Below are 21377 nucleotides of genomic sequence, written 5' to 3'. Positions count from 1 at the left end.
CGACTCGGCGTCGGAAACGCGTCGTAAGCTCGGGATGTCGTTTAACAAACCCGTTCGCCCATCGAATTCCAACCTCTGACGCGTCGCGATCCGTACGAAGGCGATTAGCCATTTCTCGAATGTCGGAGAGCCGGGGCTGGAATCCTCGCGCATCAAGGTCGAGTACCCTCTCAAGAAGGACTTTTTCTTCCAAGTCGGTCAATTTCCGAAGGTTGGCAGGTAATTCGCGTCGTGGTTGCTTTCCGGCGCGTCGGTGACGGAGCGAGGTTTCGGGGATCTCGTAGATTGTAGCAGCTTTTCGTACGGAAAGATTAGGGTCATTTTTAAGAGCTTCGAGCGCAAGGATAATACGACTTTCTTTTGGAAGAGATTCCATGTTGTGTTGTGGAAGAAATTTCGTGATGAAGTTATGTGGTTGTTGGAGGAAGAAAGTGCGCCACTCGTTATGCTGCGCCACTCGTTATGCAAGTACGTTATACTAAAACAGAACTCAGTCCTCGATTTTTACCAGCAAATATATTATGTTCCTATCCTCTAACTTTAATGTACATCGGGTCAAGTATTCCAAATTACAACCTCAATGCCAACGCAATAATGACTCCATACTCCGAATTGCAGCTACTATGGCGACAAGTTAACCTCTGAATGAACTTGGTTAGCAAGTTAACCTACAATTGTTTTGCTGAGTTGCAATTAAGATCCTTCTTCTCCAACTATAATACTCTGCCCTGCTAATTTCGCCATCATTGTATGCTCTTCTTAATCTGCTAAGAAGCTGATCGGCTTCTTTCCGGATGGTTCGTTCGTCTAGTTTTCTCCTAATCATGTGGGAGAGCTCCCATCCGGATTTCACGGCTGTTAGTAGCCCCGCTAATGTAGCAAAGGATGCGAACGAAGAAGGTCGAGGCATGTTTAAGTCGACTGAAACGATCACAGAGGCAAATGGACTGTAGACGTCTAATGGTATTCATTATATAGCTACGTGTAAATTCATCATCTCTTCAACTTTATTTCTAGATTAGAAACCATGTTCTAAATACGTATTAAGCCGTGACACACTAACACCAGTTCTTAGCTGCTTTTTGCGTGCAGCCAACCAAATTCTGTTAAAATGGGTCACTCGCTTATATAGGGCACTCGCATACAAGAAACCTTATTCTTAAATATAAAATCTAGACAATAATATTAGTATGCTCAAGGTTTCACATGCAGACTGCCGAGATCTAAGAAAAGAAGAGCTAACTTCATACAGTACACACACACACACACACACACTGTCACAGGACCATAGTAGGTCAGGGAAGATAACTGCGTTGCTCTATGAAGAGGAAAGGAAGCTATGGATGGATGGATGGATGGAATTTATTTCGCCCGGAGGTACGAAGCCTAGAGGGCCTTTGCACGCTAACTACATACAATTCGTTGACGTTCAACCATCAATTCGTACAAGGAAAGGAAGCTATGGATGGATAGACGTGAAGCTAAGTGCAATGTGCCACGTGACCTAGGGATCGACGGTCCAGCGCCGTGACACAATCCAATTTATAAGGCCTGGGTTGGATTGAACAGATTATTGGGAGCGCTGGTTTCTCCACCTATGATGTCTCCCAAGTGGCGGAGTGTTAGAAGGACGCGGAGAAAACCGGCAGCGGCCAGCGGGAGGCGGATGCGCAGCTAAAAGCTAAGGCAAGGGAGTCTCCCTTGCTCAGCGTTGCACCGGCACTAATCAGATATAGAATGGCAGGGGGGTTTCCTGCGGGATTAGGGCCGGACATGACACAACCGGCTGCTCCCTTTGAGTAGTGTTGCCGATTTCAGGGAGACTCATGTCACAGCACCTTCCATGCACAGACGCGTAACTTCACGATCTGCTTCTTTAGCTTGCGATGTAGCGGGTTGGATGAAATGGCTACCCATTGCCCATATTCTCCCACTTCTCGACGTTGGGCTCGGTGGACGGCCCGGCACGGGAGGCGTGGTTCGCCTAGCCATCCGGGCTGGCCGGCCCCCAACCGGCTGTGGGTCGCAGAACTTTCTGCACCAACTGGCATCGAACTCAATTCCCAGTCTAGTCTTTAACCTGCAACCCCTTGGAAATGAAAGAACAGATCGCGAAGGACGTTTCTTCCAGATGTTGCGATGTTTCTTCACGCCCAGCCTTCTTCGGCTAGCTCCTTCACGATTTCATCGTCCCAAGCATGGCCTCTTCTTTACATACTGCTTCGGCCCCTGCCATGCCTTTTCAATGGGAGAAAAATCAGGGGACTGAGCGCAGTTGAAGAAAGACTCCAAGCTGCTCTGTTCCTTCCAAGCGCGTACGATATTGCTCTTGCTTGTACCGTGGCTAGAGTCATTATCCTCCTCGAGAACAAACGACTGGCCTTCGCGAAGCCAACCACCAACCACAGGCTCGAGGATGTGGTCTCTATAGACCTGCATGGTCATCTTGCCGTTGGAGTTGCCAGGTATATCATACCACACAAGCTGTGACTTGAAGTCGTATCCAACTGCCGCCCAGCAATGTAATCGCTTCTGATCCTTCTCGGCCGGCATGCAGTCTGGGCAATGACGCTCCCACGCTCGTCGTATGACGTGGACTCGACCCTGAGGACCCCAGCCAAAGTGGCATGCGTCGGAGAATTTGATGTGCCTCCAGTCTTTTGCATCGGGGTATTTTTCCAGCATAACTCGGCGGTACTCCACTCGCGTCTCCTTCAATCTCGGCGAAGTATATCGCTTGGAACATGCGATACACATCCGGAAGTCCATCGACTGAACTGCACGGCGTACTGTTCGCCCAGAGACGTCGATGTCGAGGCCGGCGGCTGCAGGCAAGCCATCCTATGGCACAGTCCGCCCGTCGAAGCCGTTATTCTCGAGAAACCTCTCAATTTGGCTAGATCTTGTTTGCTAAGCTTTCTTTTCCGGCCGCGAGTCTCAGAACATGTCGAGTGGAAAGATTGGTCGCCTGTATCCTCCGGTTCCGCGAGGGCGCAAGCTAGAAAAGTGTTAAGCCTGATCAGCTTCGATGTAAAGGGTGCTTACAACGGAGTCTTCAAGGACAGGCTGCTCCAGAGGCTCAGGGCAAGAGGTATACCAGAGGCTCTGGTTAGGTGGATTGATGCCATTTGCTCTCGGCGTACAGCAACCATCGTGGTGAACGGGTTCACGTCGGAACGGCAAGAGTTGCCCCTAGCGGGTTTGCCACAAGGATCACCGCTGTCCCCGATATTGTTCCTCTTCTTCAATGCAGACCTGGTACAGCACAAAATCAACGCGAACGGAGGCTCAATCGCTTTTGTTGACGACTATACGGCCTGGGTTGTAGGCCCAACAGCAGAGGCGAACCGCTCAGGCATCCAAGCCATCATAGACAGAGCCCTGGATTGGGAAAGACGAAGCGGCGCCCAGTTCGAGAGCGAAAAGACGGCCATCGTACACTTCACAAGGAACAAGGAGCGATCCTCCGAAACGCCGTTCATAGTCAGAGGGGACACGATCAAACCAAAGAAGAGCGCAAAGATCCTGGGGGTAACAATGGACTGCGAACTCCGCTACAAGAAGCACATTGCCAAGACGGCAACCAAGGGTCTCACAGCCGTTCTGGCCCTGAGGAGGTTGAAGATGCTTTCCCCGCGAACAGCAAGACAACTGTTTGTAGCGACAGTGGCTCCCGTCATGGACTACGCTGCCAGTGTCTGGATGCATGCTTGCGGGGAAAGGGCACTGAGCTGGCTGAACAGGGCGCAGAAGATCGGGGCCCTAGCCATCACAGGAGCCTTCCGAACCGTGGCAGTGGCCGTGGCAGAAGCCGAAGCGAGCATCCATCCTATCCGAGAACGACACGCTCAGGCGGCAGTCAGGTTATGGATCAACATCCATACACTGCCCGGAACGCATCCCCTCGCCCTAAAGAAATTCCGGACGACCGTGCGATTCCCATCCCCGTTGCAGAAAATCGCTCGTGTGGCAGAAGGAGCACGAGTCGATTGTATGGAAACGATTCACGAATACGCCCTCCCACCTTGGGAACCTCGCCTGCGACCGATGCTCGAAGCCGACCGAGGGAAGGCGGCCGATTTGGCCAACAAAGCATTGGGGATTGTGATCGCAATCAGCTCGTCTGAAAAGAAAGGCATGATTGGCATGGGTGGCATCGGGCGGGACACCCTCTTCAGCATGGCCAACGAGACCGTGGCAAACTATTTTGTGACGCTCGGGACAAGGGAGGAACAGAATCCATATACAGCAGCGTTAGCAGCGATCGCGAGGGCCTTAGAGAGCCTGCCGGCCGGCGTTTGCCACAGGCACATCACCATCGTTACCAGGAACCAGTCGGCGCTGGCAGCGATCAGACAACCACGACAACAGTCCGGCCAAAGCATCATACGGCAAATATACGAGTTGGCAAGGCTGCATCGACGGAGAGGGAACTCGGTTGACTTCCTGTGGATACCAGCGGAAGCCAACTTCGCGTTGGTACTGGAGGCCAAGGCGGCGGCGCAAAGGGCTGCAAGGCAAGGAGGCACACCCAACCTCCAAATGCCCCAGGCCAAGTCCACCGCAATCAGGCTGGCACTGGCGAAACAGCGACAGGAGAGAGCTCTTCCTGAAGGCGTGGGCAAGTTCTCAAAGGCTATGGACGTGGCACTACCTGGCAAGCACACTCGCGACCTCTATGATAAGCTGAAGCGAAGAGAGGCCTGTATCTTGGCACAACTCCGAACCGGAATGGCGAGGCTGAACGGCTTTCTGAGCAGGATTGAGAGCGGTCGAGTCGGACCTCTGCCCCTGCGGCCAAGCGAGGGAAACAGTGGAGCATTTTCTGCTGCGATGCGTGAGATGGACAGCCCTGAGGGAAGACATGCTGCGATGTACAGTGACAAGACGAGGGAGCCTCTCATTCTACCTTGGAGGGAAAGCGCCATCGGATCCAAAGATGTGGTCGCCAGACATGAAAGCAGTCCGGGCAACGATCAAGTACGCAATGGCGACGGGGAGATTGGATGCAGACGAGGAACAACGGAGACTGTATCAGTCGCAATAGTGGAGCTCACTAACAGCACACAGCCTCAACCAGCAGATCCCGCTTTAGCTGCTGAAGATGGGACGCTGAACACTTGGAGAACGTAACCTCCAAGACGATCTGCTAACAATCAAGACAAGAGGCAAAAGGTATTGGGAAGCTTTGCGCAAAGGGCAACTCAAAGGGCTTGTGCGAGGTCATGGAAGAAGCGGACGAATCGTATGTATTTAGCGTGCCAAGGCCCTTTAGGCTTAGTGCCTCCGGGCGAAATCAAATCCATCCATCCATCCAACCCTCTACTCTCTCCCCTTTTCTCACGCCACCTGTTGCCTCTTGACTTAGTTTAGCAGATCGACTTGGAGGCTGCGTTCTCCAAGTGTTCAGCGTCCTATCTTCAGCATCTAAAGCAGGATCTGCTGGTTGAGGCTGTGTAGTGTTAGTAAAGTTACTACTTCCGTACTCTGCCTACTGTGATTGATCCAATCTTCGTCGTTCCTCGTCAAGATCCAATCTCCCTGTCGCCATTGCGTACTTGATCGTTGCCCGGACTGCTTTCATGTCTGGCGACCACATCTTTGGATCCGATGGCGCTTTCCCTCCCAGGTAGAATGAGAGGCTTCCTCGCCTCGCCACTGTGCATTGCAACATGGCTTCCCTCAGAGCTTCCCATCTCACGCATCGCAACAAAAAAATGTTCCACTGTTTCCCTCGCTCGGCCGCAGGGACAAAGGTCTGACTCGACCGCTCCGATTCTGCTTAGAAAGCCGTTCAGCCTTGCCATTCCGGTTCGGAGTTGTGCCAAGATAAAGGCCTCTTTTCGTTTCAGCTTGTCGTAGAGATCGCGAGTGTGCTTGCCAGGAAGTGCCACGTCCAGAGCCTTTGAGAATTTGCCTACGCCTTTGGGGAAACTCTCCCCTGTCGTTGTTTGGCCAATGCCAGCCTAATTGCGGTGGACTTGGCTTGGGCATTTGGAGGTTGGGTATCTGTCTTTGCCTCGTTGTCCTTTGCGCTGCCGCCTTGGCCTTTAAGCCCAACGCAAAGTTGGCTTCCGCTGGGATCCACAAGAAGTTGACTGAGTTCCCTCTTTCTTGGTGCAGTCTAGCCAACTCGTAGATCTGTCGTATGGTGCCTTGGCCGGACTGTTCTCGCGGTTGCTTAATTGCTGCTAGCGCTGACTGGTTTCTGGTAACGATGGTGATGTGCCTATGGCAGGCGTTGGCCGGAATCTTCTCCAGGGCTATTGCGATGGCTGCTAGTTCTGCTGTATATGGGTTCTGCTCCTCCCTCGTGCCAAGGGTTATAGCGAATCTTGTCACAGTCTCGCTGGTCCTGTTGAAGAGAGTGTCTCGTGCGATGCCACCAACACCGACAATGCCTTTCTTCACGGACGAGCTGGTTGCAATCACGATGCCCATGACTCCGTTGGCCATCTCGGTCGCCTTCCCTCGGTCAGCTTCGATCGTCGGCTGCAGGCGAGGTGCCCAGGGAGCGACGGCGTATTCCTGGATTGTTTCCATCTGTTCGGTTTTTATTCCTTCTGCCGCACGAGCGATCTTCTGAAGCGGGGAGACGAATCGCGCTGTTGTCCGGATTTTCTTCCAAGCTAGGGGATGAGTATCCCATACTGATACTTCATTTGCATTAAAAATTGTGTGGTTTCGACTGTACTGGCACTTGCGCAGATCTTTTGCTGTTTTTGGCTTAGGGCAAGCAAAGTCACGCGCTAGGATTATTTATCCTGGGAGGCACCTATTTCAGGATTCTGAATCCTAGCGGGGTTTGTGGGGTCCGTTTTGCATTTACCAAAAAAAGTACGGATATGGGGCCCATATATGTAAACAGCGGCGCCCCGACGCGCTTGGAATCAAGATTCTGGAGGGGGTGTAGGCTGCATGCATATGCAACCCTTCTGAAATGCGAGCTACTAAATCAGGTAAGTCCAGAAGAGAGGAGGGCTTACGCTAGTGCAAAATCGGAAAACCTTTGAGTCACGAGGTGCCAAGGTCCTGCAACTCTCATTGACGGCCGCATCGCGACCCGCCCTATCAGCACTGCGTGCCAGGATTGCGGGTCTGCGGCGCTGGGTGATTGAGGCGCATAATGATTGGCTGAACGCTGCCGCGAGAGTTGGCAGGGGTCTCAACGCTCCACACTCGACGCTCGCACACGTCACAGCATCTCGAGACTCCCTTAAAAAATCGCAATGAATCCAAAAGCGTCGGCTTCCCCTCCGTCCTCCATCGCCATGGCCCGTACTCGAGCCCAAGCAGTCGCCCAGGAAGGGCTCGTATCACCGGCGTCAAAGGGCCAAGGTACTCATCTTTCGCAGCGCCGAACGACACGTTCCGCTAACAGTGGCAGGAACACGACCCCAAGCCATCCAGTCGCGCAAAGGCGCAACCACGATCAGTGAGACGTCGTCTCAACAGGTATGCCTTCTATCCTTTACATTGTAGTGGTTTACAAGCTAAGGAGGATCAACAGAATCCACCCGCGCTACAGAGCAGAGGCCGCAAGCGCAAGCAACCGATCGAAATCGCAGTCGAACCCGGTGCGGACCGAGAACGCCGTGGACCGAAGCGACAACAGACATCCCCAACACGCCCTGCAGGGAACACAATTGACGAGCTCCTTTCAAGGAAGCGTGGGATTGACGGCCCCGCGGAGAGCAATCTGCCCCGAGCGAAACGGGTCCGGAGAGCGAAGGCGTTGGAGCACGCGTCACAAGAGCGAGCCATATCGGATCACGCCGACTTCCACTCATCCCGAGAGGTCAGGCGAGCTTTTCCTTCCTGAGACCTCTTGCTAACATTGTTGTAGAATCTAGCAGCATCCGTTGAAGGCGAAGGCGAGAAGCTATCACATGCAATTCAAGATACACTCGATCAGGCTCCAGACGGGTCCCTTAAGAAACGCCGGCGAACATCCCTTGGACAGTCTATCCAAGAGGCGGGTGACGACACCGAGGATTGGCGAAACATAATCGATTTCTGGAGAAGGGAAGGGTCTTGGCCCAATAAATATTTTGAACCGGATGACTCGACTAGGAAGGATTTCGAGCGACAGTCTGAAGACAGCTGGCTTAAGGAAATGGAACGGTACGATCCGACCGTAAAACTACTTTTTGCGAAGAAGAAAACGACATCTGTCAGCCGCAAGCGGTCTGGATCCGACAGTTCCACAACGGCAAGCCAGGATACGACGCCCAGCGATCAGAGGCTGAGGGAGGAGAAGAATGCGCCGTATCGAAACCCGCGGTACCCGCTCCTGCTTCAAACTAAGGGCTCGTACATGGGCATCTCTGAGCTTGGCGTTACGGATACCAGCAAGCAGCTTATCCGAGACCTCCTCAGTGGTGAACAGTCCGTTCCCAAGGAGACGCTCTTCGACGACGATATCTTTGTGGAAGCTTGCTGCAACCTCGAGACCAAAAACGAGGCGAGGATTATTCAGGACATTTCTAGACTTATCGTTCCCTCGGCGGAATCGCTTGCACTCTGCGATAAAAAGTATAAACACCTGATCGAGAGTGTCAACGAGGGGTGGAACAACTCGATACCTCTCACCAACCCTCGTCCCCAGCCTGACTACTCTGTTGGCTTTAGGCGAGATGCGTTCACCGAGGACCAGCTCGCCAAGCTGTCGCCATTCATTGGCGACTTCATCGTCGGAGACCAGTCCTTCTTCATGGCGACGTACTACATGTACTTCCCGTTCCTGACTTGCGAGGTGAAATGCGGGGCCGCGGCGCTCGACATTGCAGACCGGCAGAACGCCCACAGCATGACCCTTGCGGTACGGGGCATCGTCGAACTCTTCCGTGCTGTCAAGCGCGAGCATGAGGTCAACCGGAAGATCCTCGCCTTCTCTGTCTCGCATGACCACCGGTCGGTACGGATCTACGGCCACTACCCGGTGATAAGTGGGAAAGACGTCAAGTACTACCGGCACCCGATCCATGACTTTTCCTTCACCGCGCTCGACGGAAGGGACAAATGGACAGCATATCGATTCACGAAAAATGTCTACGACACATGGATGCCCGCTCACTTCAAAAACATCTGCTCTGCCATCGATCAGTTGCCGTCGGATTTGGACTTTGATGTCCCACCATTGTCTGAGGCGACTGGGCTTTCCCAGGATTTGGGAAACTTAATGCAGTCAGATGGCAGCTGCGCTTCTATGCCTGACGAGCGGGGCAGCCAATCGAGCAATGCCGAGCAGCAAGCGGTCACTCCGGGTACCTCATTTAGTGAGCCGAAGAGGAGGAAAGGATAAGGCCTGGAAGGGCCGTGAGGTGTTGGCGGGTAGATAGCATAGGATTCAATTGACCGTTATCTTGATTGTGCATACAACACAGCAAACCGTACTAGCAGTGTCATCCTCGTCGTTGCTGTGACGACTCCCGGGGAGCACGCCTCGCTCGCTCACTGAGTTGCCGACTGGTGTTCGCGGCAAGCTTGTCAGAGAGACTGCTTGGCACTTCATCCCTAACCCGCTACGGCCCCACCAACGCCACGGAGCCCACCCCATGGCCGAAATCCGCGCCTTCCGCACCTGCCTTGGCCCACCCCCCTGACAACTCTGGCCTGCCGCCCAACCAACGGGGTTCCCGCCGGTGCACAGCGTCCAAACATCTGGTCTTCCATCGACAGTTGCCGTCAAATCTGGACTTTGATGCCCGACCTCTTGCTAAGGCGATAGGGCTTAGGAAACCTGATGCAGTCGGGTGCATGCTTCGCTTCCGCTGGCTCAGCACGTGTTAAGCTCTCCACTGCTCGTGCGCAATCACTGATCTGTGAATACCCTTGGAGTGGGCGGTGCCAGCGAGTTTCCCGGCTTCAGAGCCCCGTCCGGCCGTGCTTTCCACCCCCTCTCGTTTGACATTCCCGGACCCCACTCCACCGTCACGGCACCGCCCGACCCGCGACCCCCAAGACTCCCCACTAAACGAAACCACACCCGTCTAGCCGATCGACGCCGCATCACAGCCGCTTGTTCCCGCTTTACGCAAAAGGATTCAACACTCCTCGCGCTAGTGTACTACGGTGTAAATGAAACCTCCAGAATGCCCATCGCCGTTGCAGTCTCTGATCTCACAGAGCAGAGCACTCGATATGCTTGTTCTTCCCGCCTAGCAATCCCACTAAGCACCCTTCCTTCGCGCATAAGTATTCCCGTCAGGACTATAACCGCTCGTCCGAAGCTTCCCTCCCACATGCGGCCACTCTGTCCTGAAACGAGCCCTCCTGCATGCCCTGCCACATGAGCTCCCACTTGCGCTGACAGCCGCCACAACACCTGCGCTGACACGTACTCAAGATTCTGATTTTCTCAGCTTCGTCGAGGCCCTCCCATGCTGTCTGGCAATGGCGTTTGAGATTATACCTGCTGTCCCTGATAGGCGTCTTGCATACCACACATTGATAGGTCGTCTTCTTCGCAAAGGGTACGTCATCTTCGCACCAGAAGTAGCAGGTTTCCGCGCACTCAACCATAATCGCACTATAGGTATATCAGCATATTGCTTAGGTCTCTAAGACAAGGGCATAGGAACCGACTGAGAGATCTTAACACCACCAGGGTACTCGTGGCCGACCGTGCTAGAATCTGTACAAACTGCCGCGCGTTCGTCGGGCTCAGACCCAGTCCCACCCAAAGGAGCGGGAGCTGAAGGAGAAGCGTAGCCATAGGCCAAGGAAAGCTCAATGTCTTGGAGGAATTGGTTGCTGACCCAATTGCCGGCCGGCGCTAATGAACCAACGTCAAATAAAGGGAACCCTGCATCCATCGAGGCAGGACCGGCATTTTGCTGAAAATCACTCGAGCCGTCGGGAACGCAGCCATATGTGCTATCAGCTCTTATGGTTATGGTTAGTGATTCAAGATGTTTTCCGCGAGGCACGAAGCCATTCTCGCCGGGGATTGCGTCGACCTGAAGCGGAAACCGCCGAGCAAGGAGGAGACCATCGCCTTTCTTAAGGCGAGAGCTGCAGAGTGACTAATTCCTCGAGGGAATGATGCCACTGACCTACCTGACTGCCCCTGTTTTTTTTTTGCTCTTTCTGCATATGCAGTGCGCCAACCTTCTCAGCTCATTCGTACCCAGTACGACAGTCGCCCACGACTGGACGCAATCGGCGGTGCTTATGATTTCGTGGCCGGCAAGACGTCCGGGGCAGTTGGCTCGAGTCTTATAGCGCTTGGGAATGCTCGGCCGTCTCCTTTTATATTCTGTTGCAGAGAGAAGGTAGCGCGTAGAGTAGTTTATGTCTTTAGAACACCGCCTGCCCTTGAAGTATAAGTGGGTATTCAACTCACGGAGCACAGAAAGGCAGGCAGATCGATGACGGATTGCAGTGCTGGTCAGCCTCCGGTTCTGTGGCCGCCGGCCCTTCCGCTTGCGTGCCGATAATGTTTCGACCGAAGGGCGATCGCGGTAATATCGGGTCAGACATCGCGTGTTTCGATAAAGGACAGTCAAGGGCTCGTGAGGGCAGTCAGTGGAAGGTTTCGTTGTTTATGGCAACGCGGGAGAAAACAATGCAATCTTGTGACGTATCGCTGAATAGCTGTAAAAGGCGTGGGCGGAACCGTACAGGACGCAGAAACCGAAGGCAAATAAGATCCTTTGGCAGAGCGCTTTCTTTTATAGAGGGAACACTCCTGGCCGAAGACGCGTATAAAAACACGGCGACGCGGTCAGTTACTGCAAAGACCACTAGTGGTAATGTGATTCGCGAGGTGTTGGGGGGAGGAGGAGGAGCAGGAGGAGGAGGAGGAGCAGGACGACGAGGAGGAGCAGCAGGAGGAGGAGGAGCAGGAGGAGGAGGAGGAGCAAGAGGAGGAGGCGTAGCTCCACACAGTGTCCACCAATGACCGCTGTCCACGAATGGCGAAGGATTGGCGACAGCAAGCATCGGCTACTTATACGAATCACATATGGTGGCTTACTTTTGAGGCGGTGCTGCTCCACCTACTGTGGCGTACTCCCCGGTAGTACGCCACAGGCGGAAAGACTGACCGCCATGGCCTCTTTCGTGCGGAGTGCGCCACAGAGTGTGGGTCTTGCGTCCCATGCCAGGAAGGGCGTTGCAGTACTGTAGTTATAGTTTTACGCATAAGAACTATTGGCGTCGGTGAAGGTGGTGTGCGACAGCAAGTTGTCGCATGACTGTTGATCCCGCCACCCCTGTTAGGTTATGGGCTTGGCGTCAACAGAACTTTTGGCTCAGGAGCGGGCAGCCGACCTGCATCCACCAGACAGTAGTACTTTTCCCCTTACCCAAGCGTGAGGGAGAGACACCGACGTTTGATTATCACCGGCCAGGTGCTTTTGCAAGCTACCACAATACACATTTACAAATAAGATACAGTTACCAATGCAGATGTTACACACGCTGCGAAGCTCCGAAGCCTGCATCCTCAAGCCCACATCTTCTTGGACAGAAACACATAGCTGAACCCAGCTGGACTGGGCTCGCCCCCGGAAACGGTCGGGCCAGCGAAATGCTGGATGAGCACAGCACGTGCAAGACGGTATTTGCTGGTTTTGGCGCTGTCGATCCGAATGTTGCCAGGAATGCACACGTCGGCCTCTTTCCCAAACCAGAGGAGGTTGAAGATGCATCTCCGCTCCTTCAGCTTTACGAGAAAGGTCTCAACGGCATGGATGGCGTGCAGGAGCTGAAAGCCGTCTAATGAACCAGGGAGTGGAAGCTGTCAGCAGAACGACGACAAATCGGAACGGAGAGACGCACAGTCAAAGTCAACGCGGGAACTCTCCAGACAGTAGGTGAGAAGTGCCTCTCCGTGGATGGCGAACACGCCTCTGCCGGCAAAGTCGCCAACGACGTCGACGCGGATTGGGTGCAGTGAGGCCTGCCACTGGCCAAACTGGGCCATGTTGGATGTCTGAACAGGTCGTCGATAGGTATGATGACACGGCAAGGCCGGGGAGAGAAGTCAAGGTTGGACTGTGGTGGGAGGAGAGCGTGTTTCCGGTGTAAAATTTGAAGGATATGGAGGAATTTGGCAAAACGGAAACAGTGCGAAGAAGAAAGGAACGCGTGCACAAGGCAGACCAGACCGGCCGTTTGTTTTCATCTGCGGTAGGGCCTCATAACAAACTGATGACTCCGGGCTTTCTCTTCCTCCGGCGGTTGCTCAAATCCGTCAGTGGCTGCTGCTGCTGGAAACGTTCACTCATTTCGTCTCAATTGCTGCGACATGGCGAGAGCTGTGGAGCTTGAACAGAGACATTGGACTGGGACAATAAGCAAGCACTGAGCCACCGCAGTGGAAGAGCCTATCTGTAGGTAAGGTAAGGTAACATCACACAACCTCAACTGGCAGGTCCCCCTTTAGCTGCTGAAGGTTGTTGATAACGGTACGGCTGGCGACTGGGGCGGTGGATTTGTTCTAGTTGCAGAGCAATCGATATGGTGCAGTGATTTGTATGTGGTCGTCGCCAACAATCTGAGAAGGAGTCATTCTGCGACCCTCTCGGTATTGATTGGGCTGTTGGGCAGCAAATGTTCAATCGAAGCTCGGCTTAATACGCAGCTTGGATGGACTGAAGGAGCATAACAAAGTAATAAACCATACCTACCTAACAAGCACGTCCGCGTACTGTACAGTTCAGGGTTGTTTTCCTGCTTGATGCTGAGCCCCCATACAGGACCTTTTGTGTGCTTGGCCAGGGTAGAAAAAGAAGTCAATTTTTCGCCCGGGTTCTGCCACTGAGACAATGGGGCGCGGCATCAGAATCTGCAATAAGTGAGCCAAATGTACGTTCCAGCATGTCGACTTGCAACTGCCCCTTTCCCGAAGAATCTGTCTGGACTGGCCCAACAACGCCGCCCCCCGGGCGTGTTAAATATCTCGAGCCACGCAAACTTCAGGTCTGAAAGTCACTGTTTTCTTTAGCACCAACATCTTCAGATACGGTTCCTCCTCATAAATATCATCATTGTCACCCTGAGCAGCGGCACAACGGCGCCCACAAGACATTGGGCTGCCTCTGTGCCCAGGTATACCCCTCGGGCAGATGTACACCTTTCTGATGGCCCATTGTGGGTAATGCTCCACCGTCACGCCTGAGGGTACTTTCAAGTAGGCCCAAGAAGAGTAGTCGTCATGGTATTGGTCGGCGGTGTGTGCCACCTGCACTGCGTCCAAATATCGCTTCCGCTCGAGCCAGTTCTCAAGCCGGGTAATTTGGAAATATCGGGCCTCTTCCAGGAGGGAGACGTAGAGGTGGTAGTCGTGGCCCTTGACGACGTCGAAGAACAAGGGAAAGATGCCCCGGCGGAGGTAACGCAGGATGTGCTCGAAGAGGGCAGGGTCGGCGTCGATGAAATAAGAGCCATCGTCGAGGGCATTGTCCCATCGGCCGGATAGAAGGGCCGCAAAGAAGGCGCTCTCCTCGGTCAGGGTGTCTCTCATGGTGGTGAAATGGCGTTCGCCAACTTGGAGCCGAACCAGGGCTTCGGTGACCAGTTCAGTGTGCTGGAGGGAGTCGGACGCCTCGCTGTGGTCGGACGTACCGGCCATGGTAACGACGAATTGACAACTTTTCTCGAGAATTGAAGCAACTTGAGACTAGCTGCGATGATGATGACATCGAGGCCAGGTTCGAGTTGCTCCAGGCCACCACACACATTGTGCAGAAAACAAGATTTCAGTCACTGCCACCGTTTGCTATGGCAGACCGCATCTGGGACTCGGAAGAACATTAAAGCCGGAAGCAAACAGCCGCTCTAAAATGCATCGGGTCTATTCAAACTCCTGGAGCCGAATGGTTCTGCGAGCTGGTCTGTGGTGGTCGAACGCAGCTTGCTCTGCCCTTCGTCTCCTCTTTGCGACCCGCTTGAAATATCACCTGCATCCAGCCAGTTTTTGACTATCTACTGAGTCTTGCGTCTCCGAAACCGATGTTTAAGTAGGATGTTATACTAGAGGAGTTTTCCTTACATTGGTCTACTCGATGCCGAGGAGGCTGCAGATGTGTTGAGTGTGAGGGATGCTTTTTAGAACTGCCCTCAAGTGCAAGGAATCTCAACGGAGTGAAGTAGGAAGGCAGGCATGTTGGTGAACTTGAAGGTATTGCAATAGTTCAGTTCGTCATCACAGAGGCTAGCTGGGAACCGTTGATGGCACCCTTTCGATTTAGGACGTGGTGGGATCCTAATCTCTGACCCGTGAAGTGCGTCTGCAGCACCGGTGCGTCTCATGTCCGTTTGTCATGGTAGCAGCCCGGCCATTTCACAATGCTAATAGGTTAAGCAGCACGCTGTAACAAACGGACAGGCCGATGGAACGACGGCTACCGCTGATGCAGCAACCCCGAGGCAGAACAGCCATGATATTGATGACTATCTCACAACGACCTTGGGCAAACCAACTTCATTGGGGACAGCGACCATTTCACTATTCTCGATGAAGAGCTAGCTGGGCACTGTCCCTTGGTATAGGTGCGAACCACGAATTTTCGGTCCAGACATCGCTTGGTTCCTTTACCCTCTAGCAACGGCAAGCACCAGGCAGCAGCCGAGTCACTGCGGACCTGAATCCACCCGTTTGCCTACAAACGCATCCAGCGAATACGAAGGCTTCCCTTTTCTGTCGGCTGGACTCGGATCCGAATTGACGTGGGAGCACGTTCCGTTGGATCATCTCCACAACAAATGCCCGCTTGGAAGACCTCAGGAATGATCTGTATATGCAGAACTGGTCCGCCCGATTGCCCTTGCCCTTTCCTTTCGCAACACGGCGGCGTTTGCGGACCGCTGCAGGCGGTGCGAGCGCAGCTTCCCCTGCACTACTCCCGGAGATGGGCGCGGGTTCCGGAGGTACGGAGAGACTGCCATCGACGGTGCCGAGATTTGTGTGACTCTCAAACGTCACGGTTCCACGCAGGCCAATGCTGGCTCGAAGCACCGGGTTCTCGTATACCGCATCAACCAGCTTTTGCACCGCATTCTCCACGGTGTCGCGCTCGTAATACCGGAGGCCGTGTTCGCTGCTGATGGGTGTAATGAGAGACTGCACATAGTCCAGCTGGTGCTGGGATGGGAACGTATATCGGGAGGCGAAGGACGGCTCGAACAGTAGATTCCAGATTTCCTCCTGCCTTGCGGGAAAGTCATCCCATGGATGGATTCGCCGGGGGTACACCCGACCGGCAGGATTGGTGGTGTCGCCCTGTGTGGTCAAGGAACGGTCGGTGACTACCTTGATGGCAAGACTGAGAGTGCGACAAGCCTCAAGATAAGGCTCCAGTTGTAGTGGCTGTGAATTTTCCGCGATCTCTTCTGCTTTTTCGCGTCGGCGTTGCTCCTCCTCGCGTCGGTGTTGCTCCTGCGACGCACGGCTCTCGGCTTCTTCGCGTCGGCGTCGCTCTTCTTCAAGCGCTTGCCGCACCTCGCAATTTCGTCGTCCAGCGTATCCGCGTGAAGAAGCCCTGCGGTGTGGGCAGTGATGATGCGATTTGTGTTGGTTTTGGGATTTTGGGCGATCCTACCCGGCGGGGCCAGCTCTTGTCGTGGTCAGTGAGGATAACGGACTATCCTGAGGAAGCGCATCTAGAAAGGCATATGTGATTCGGGTCCCCTTTGGGTTTTCCGGGCCAACCAGGTAACGTTTGTTTACTACCCCTGAGAAAGAACTCGCTTAGAGATAACGTTATCTCGAATGTTATTATTATTATTATTCTTACACCGCAAGGGCAGCTGCCCCGCTCAGTTAGAGCAAGCGGTCCCTCCTCGTTGTTTTACATACATTGCATTCTCGAATGTTGTACTAAGCTGGCACTTGAACACCGTGGCTGAGTGACTTACGCATACACTCCTTGGTCCGAACCGGTCTCGGACTTCCCGAAGCGTTTTGCGCTGACAGGATCCCTCTGACAGCGTTCGAGACGGTATATGAACAGATACAGTCCGATCGAGACCGACATCTTCCATATGGCGAAAGAGCTGTCGAATTGGGCGGTCCTCCCCTTTCCACCAAAACCGCTGCTCACCTTGTGTGAACACAGGTACGTCGAGTTTGCCCGACTCGAGCTTGTGGGCCGCCTTTTCTCTATAGAGGAAATATGCTTCCTTGGCCGTTGGTGGTTTGCTCTTTTGCAGAATGTTGAAGACGAGCTCGTCTGTTCGCCTACCCCAGGAGTCTGGTGCGTGCTCTATGGATTGCAACCCTATGAGCACCTGTTGGCGGCACGCTTCGTCACGAATCAGACTGTACTCCGAGCGGCATTCTTGTCTTGACGTAGGGGATACAGAGCCATGAACCACCTCATCAAGCCGAAACCGTTTGAGGGGGTTATCGTCAGAGAGATCCGGAAGTGAAGCACGGCGCCGTCGGAGGAAAGGGCTGCGATCAAGGTCGATCGTATCAGAAGCCGTATCAGGGTTCAGCAGATCTCGTGAGAGCTCCTCGTTTGTGACCGCCTCTGTGAACTCCTTAAGGTGTGCGAGGCATATGTTCTGAAAGGGAAGTTTGAAGGGCGCATATGCAGAGAGCATCCGCCTGACCGCAGGTGCATCCAACCTGTCCAAAGTTGCTAGGAATGTCAATGGTATATCAGGTGGGCAACATCGCTCTTTTTGTAGACTCGCTGTGTTGAGCGGCCTGGACTGTCGGCCGGCTGGCTTAGAGCTTCTCGACGGCGCTTCATAGTAGTCTGGGTTTTCTGTCCGCCGGCGGAATCGCGTAGTTGCTGTAGCTCGATCCAAATTCTCCCTGGAACAAGCAGGGGCTTCAACAGGCCTCGCTTCTTCTCTCGCCATACCGCTGTTCGCCCACACACATCACAGTTCCGGACGAACCGCCTGACATCCTGACTGAGGCCGATCCACGTAAAGTTCCGAGAGATCAGGAGCTTGGTGGGGCCCCTTCCTGGATGGCCAGCAAGAGTCGAATCGTGGGTCTCCTGGATGATCCGGGTGCGCAGAGGCTCAAAGTAAGGAATCCAGATACGGCCTCGCCAACACAGCCGCTTTCCTCCGCTTTCATTCGTCGATAGAGCATTCTGAGATCGAGATTGGCAACCCCCACTGGCTTGGGAACTGACGTTCGCCATCAAGTACCATCTTGCGGATGAGCCAGTATCGGTTGTTTGCCTCCAGCCCCTGGTCCCAGAGGTCTCTCAACGGGACATCGGCAAATGGGTTCTCTGGCGGGTCTGACTTATCTGCCACGTCGTTCGTTTCTCCGTCCTGGTCGTCATTCTTGACAAAACTGGCTCGGACCGCTACGGCCGCACCGCGCTCGACGCGAAGTGCCCTGCCTTGCGCGGCCTTCAGCAATTGGAAACAACGGCCCATAAACCGCTCATCCTGGGCATCCTGGGGCATATCTTGCTCCCTTCTGGAGAGAGCGTCTGGGACTGCCGCTTCTTTGCCAGGTCGATATCTCAAGGTGAAGTTGTACCGGGCGAGGATCTCCGCCCAGCGGACCTGTCTCTCGCTCAATTGCCGTTTCTTCTGGAAGTATTCAAGGTTCTTATGGAGTATTCACCTGGAAAAGTCGGGCCCGCCTTGGAGACGCTCTAGACTTGATGAAGACTTGCTTCTATCACGAGCATTGTAACGGCACACAACGTGCAGCCATACCGTTGCTCCATGTTCCCGCAAAAGGGTACACATGATCCAATCCGACAAATTGAACCACTGGCTGCACTATGAAGCTGTCTTTGCACCTGTCGCCGGGCTGTAACCAACCCGACCAGCCCTGCCGTTACAAGCAGCATGTACTAGGCCGAGATCATCCAAACACGGTCTCTACTCTCTTGGTTCTGAAAGAGTGGAAGGAGCAGGACGGCAACACGGGCTCTTGGGGACGATTAAACCTTCAGGATGGTAGTAGTTTCAGCGTACCAGTATCTTTTGCAAAATGGGGCAGTGCTGATATGTATGCCTTCTCTCTGCAGCCCAACCTGCATCTTCAACCGCACTCCTACCTTGGTCAGCCTCGTTCGGTGTCTCCTGGGTTTGCTTTCCGACCCATGAGTCTTTCTACTTCGCCCTCAAACCATAGTTCGATATTCTGTAGCTTCCGTCAGTAAATGGCCTCGGAGTGCCGCACTTAGGGAAATGCCACGAACAGGATTGAATTTGAAGACTAGCCATGCACCAAAGGTGATCACCAATAAGGTTCCTCCAAGTAGGACGTACCAACGCCAGTCGGGGTTGTCCTTCAGCAAATCGACGTTCATACCGAAGAGACTCTGTAGGGGGTTGTTCTGTTAGCTGAGTGGGCAAATACATATAATAGCTTAATGACATCGTTACTGGAATATGGCGAAGGCTTACCGAAGCAAACATTGCCGGTAGGAAGATGAACTGGTCGCTTCAGTACCAGTCAGGCATGTAATAAGTTAAGGAGCAGATTCTTACAGTAATCCAACTGAGACGCTTCATGCTTGTCGCAACGCTTGTGGATCTATGCGCTTCATTGATTGAGACCCATGCAAATTCCTGCACAGAATCAGCACTGAAGAGCTTACTAAAAGTAAAGTCAGTTAATTATAGGACTTACAAACTGCAAGATGTCCCTGAGTGTCTGGTCCAGTTGTTTTATCCGATCATTGACCTTGTCTGCGAAGTCAACTACCGCATTCTGCAGTTCATCCTGGGCGGAGATTTGATGGTAGCTCTGGACTTCTTTTGCAATCTCTTTGGCTTTGGTGATTTGGAATTGTAAGACGGTATGATGATGTGCCAACATCTGAGCATCTTTTGCCAGTTGACGTATAAGTTCGGGGCTTCTCCCCTGTGCGTCAAACTGGCTATTGCGCTGTGTTGTGCAGTCCATTCAATCAGCTGATTAAACGTATGAAAAGTCCATATGTTGAAATCATGTTGATTGACTGACAGCAAGAGTGGATGTTACTCACCCGTGTTGTTAGATCCTTTTCGACCAAGTCGCATTCCGTGTACCACCTCTCTCTCAAGTGGCAGATGAACTGTTTGAAGAAGTCGACACCATCGTCTGGAATCCAACCATTTGGCAGCATGCTGAAGTGGTTCCTTGACTTCCACGGTCCGTCGCTCCGGTTGGTTGGTTGAATCACCGTCCATGCTATTGCACAGGGTTCCTGCCTGTTGGGAAACCGGGCAGCAACACAGAAGCATATTCCAAGCTCATCATTCTGCTTGGAGAAGCTCATTTGGCAGTCCAGATTGGTGCGGTTGGAACTCCAACCGGGAATCGATTCATCTTGCCATGGAGAGAACTCCGAAAATAGACTGGAAAAAGTTAGTTGGTTGAGCCTCTCCATGAAATAAGAGAGACGAAATGACGTACAAGAGAGATCTTTCCGCCCTGGTTCCAGCAGAGACGCGCGCTATTTCGCCTCTAACGTTTGCTGCTGTAAGACGCCGCACAGATTTGCGTTGCCCCTCTTCTTCCGAGAGCACCACAATATCTTGCGGTAATGGGCCGTATACGCCGCGCCAACTCTTCGCTTCGATACCCTTTATGCCCACTGATGCTTTGAGTAATAACTCGATGAATTGGCGTTCCTCGTTACGAATTGCAATCAGCAAGCTGGCTCTGTCTCTGTTGGCAAGCAGATTCACCATCGTCTCATGCCCATTCGTTAGGGCTCGCCAGAGTGGCGTCTGGTTGCTGTCGTCGATAGAGTCCGGCTCTATACGATCGTTCCGAAGCATGAGCTCCACAACAACCGCCTGCCCTTTCTCTGCAGCCCATGACAGCGCTGTCCGGCCGCTGCTGTCCTTAGAGTTCACATCAATACCGCCCTTTGCCAACAACCTTCTCACCACCTCTACATTTCCCTTCTCGGCAGCCAACGACAGCGCCGTCCGCCCGTTCTCGTCCTTGGTGTTAAGCCCAATGTCCTTCTTGTCTAGCAGTTGTTGCAATACCTCCACATCCCCCTTCTCCGCAACCAACGACAGCGCTGTCTGTCCGTTGTTACCCCTGATGTTCACATCAACATCATCTCTCTTGAGCAGTTCTTCCACCATTGCCTGGTGCCCCTTTTCTATGGCCCGTAACAGCACCGTCCGCCCTTCGTTGTCCCTGATGTTCAGAGTAACACTCTCTTTGCCCAGCAACTGTCGCACTACCTCCACATTCCCTTTCTGCGCAGCCCATGACAGCGCCGTCCGTCCGTTGTTGTCCGTGATGTCCAGATTAACACCTTCTTTGCCCAGCAGTTGTCGCACTACCTCCACATTCCCTTTTCCCGCAGCCCGCGACAGCGCTGTCCGCCCGTTGTTATCCCTGATGTTCACATTAACATCCTCTCTTTTAAGCAGTTCTCCCACCATTACCAAGTCCCCCTTTTCTACGGCCCATAACAGCGCCGTCCGCCCGT

At 53.4% G+C, this 21377-nt stretch overlaps 10 protein-coding genes across 10 annotated transcripts in view; 1 reads left to right on the top strand and 9 right to left on the bottom strand.

Annotated features, from left to right (window-relative positions):
* Positions 1–2138: 2138 nt before the first annotated feature.
* Positions 2139–2838, bottom strand: N657DRAFT_626809 (uncharacterized protein). Its single transcript, XM_062790802.1, has one exon. It carries the CDS (start codon positions 2767–2769, stop codon positions 2185–2187), a length of 585 nt encoding a protein of 194 aa, XP_062643148.1. The 5' UTR covers positions 2770–2838; the 3' UTR covers positions 2139–2184.
* A 4433-nt stretch (positions 2839–7271) lies between these two features.
* N657DRAFT_604532 (uncharacterized protein) lies at positions 7272–9334 on the top strand (the record flags this gene model as incomplete). Its single annotated transcript, XM_062790173.1, has 4 exons — positions 7272–7338; positions 7388–7455; positions 7511–7798; positions 7847–9334. The coding sequence occupies 4 exons, from the start codon at positions 7272–7274 to the stop codon at positions 9302–9304; spliced, it is 1881 nt and encodes a 626-aa protein (XP_062643147.1). The 3' UTR covers positions 9305–9334.
* A 581-nt stretch (positions 9335–9915) lies between these two features.
* Positions 9916–11606, bottom strand: N657DRAFT_257720 (uncharacterized protein). The gene is made up of 4 exons (XM_062786472.1): positions 11348–11606; positions 10588–10887; positions 10444–10531; positions 9916–10351 (listed from the first exon to the last, which is right to left on the bottom strand). Exons 1-4 carry the CDS (start codon positions 11482–11484, stop codon positions 10070–10072), a joined length of 807 nt encoding a protein of 268 aa, XP_062643146.1. The 5' UTR covers positions 11485–11606; the 3' UTR covers positions 9916–10069.
* An 845-nt stretch (positions 11607–12451) lies between these two features.
* N657DRAFT_637313 (uncharacterized protein) lies at positions 12452–12931 on the bottom strand (the record flags this gene model as incomplete). Its single annotated transcript, XM_062791498.1, has 2 exons — positions 12452–12723; positions 12787–12931. 2 exons carry the CDS (start codon positions 12929–12931, stop codon positions 12452–12454), a joined length of 417 nt encoding a protein of 138 aa, XP_062643145.1.
* Positions 12932–13859: 928 nt separating this feature from the next.
* Positions 13860–14581, bottom strand: N657DRAFT_626804 (uncharacterized protein; the record flags this gene model as incomplete). Its single annotated transcript, XM_062790801.1, has 1 exon — positions 13860–14581. One exon carries the CDS (start codon positions 14579–14581, stop codon positions 13901–13903), a length of 681 nt encoding a protein of 226 aa, XP_062643144.1. The 3' UTR covers positions 13860–13900.
* Positions 14582–15760: 1179 nt separating this feature from the next.
* On the bottom strand, positions 15761–16236 carry N657DRAFT_557289 (uncharacterized protein; the record flags this gene model as incomplete). Its single annotated transcript, XM_062787954.1, has 2 exons — positions 15761–16160; positions 16205–16236. Coding segments are annotated over 2 exons (432 nt in total), but the record flags the coding sequence as incomplete, so codon positions are not given.
* Positions 16237–18042: 1806 nt separating this feature from the next.
* Positions 18043–18450, bottom strand: N657DRAFT_626802 (uncharacterized protein; the record flags this gene model as incomplete). Its single annotated transcript, XM_062790800.1, has 1 exon — positions 18043–18450. The coding sequence occupies exon 1, from the start codon at positions 18385–18387 to the stop codon at positions 18043–18045; it is 345 nt and encodes a 114-aa protein (XP_062643142.1). The 5' UTR covers positions 18388–18450.
* Positions 18451–19564: 1114 nt separating this feature from the next.
* On the bottom strand, positions 19565–20057 carry N657DRAFT_554230 (uncharacterized protein; the record flags this gene model as incomplete). Its single annotated transcript, XM_062787926.1, has 2 exons — positions 19565–19828; positions 19929–20057. Coding segments are annotated over 2 exons (393 nt in total), but the record flags the coding sequence as incomplete, so codon positions are not given.
* A 784-nt stretch (positions 20058–20841) lies between these two features.
* N657DRAFT_535038 (ankyrin) lies at positions 20842–21168 on the bottom strand (the record flags this gene model as incomplete). Its single annotated transcript, XM_062787767.1, has 1 exon — positions 20842–21168. A coding segment is annotated over one exon (327 nt), but the record flags the coding sequence as incomplete, so codon positions are not given.
* The window catches only part of N657DRAFT_604525 (ankyrin), a 1659-nt gene continuing 1378 nt past the window's right edge, over positions 21097–21377 (bottom strand). Inside the window, exon 3 of the mRNA XM_062790172.1 lies at positions 21097–21377. Coding sequence (XP_062643139.1) covers positions 21311–21377 — 67 coding nt within the window. The 3' untranslated portion in view covers positions 21097–21310.

This window comes from Parathielavia appendiculata (genome assembly GCF_033297405.1).
Source record: "Parathielavia appendiculata strain CBS 731.68 unplaced genomic scaffold N657scaffold_27, whole genome shotgun sequence".
In the NCBI taxonomy this organism is placed as follows: Eukaryota; Fungi; Ascomycota; class Sordariomycetes; order Sordariales; family Chaetomiaceae; genus Parathielavia; species Parathielavia appendiculata.
The sequence above is the reverse complement of the archived record's forward strand: the minus strand, read 5'-3'. Positions and strand labels throughout refer to the sequence as shown.

Coding starts and splice junctions, on each gene's coding strand:
- N657DRAFT_626809 (XM_062790802.1), bottom strand. CDS start 2,769: ATGGACTTCCGGATGTGTATCGCATGTTCCAAGCGATATACTTCGCCG.
- N657DRAFT_257720 (XM_062786472.1), bottom strand. CDS start 11,484: ATGTCTGACCCGATATTACCGCGATCGCCCTTCGGTCGAAACATTATC. Junction 10,888..11,347: donor TGCCTGCCTTTCTGTGCTCC/GTGAGTTGAATA, acceptor CATAACCATAAG/AGCTGATAGCACATATGGCT. Junction 10,532..10,587: donor GGTGGTGTTAAGATCTCTCA/GTCGGTTCCTAT, acceptor ATATACCTATAG/TGCGATTATGGTTGAGTGCG.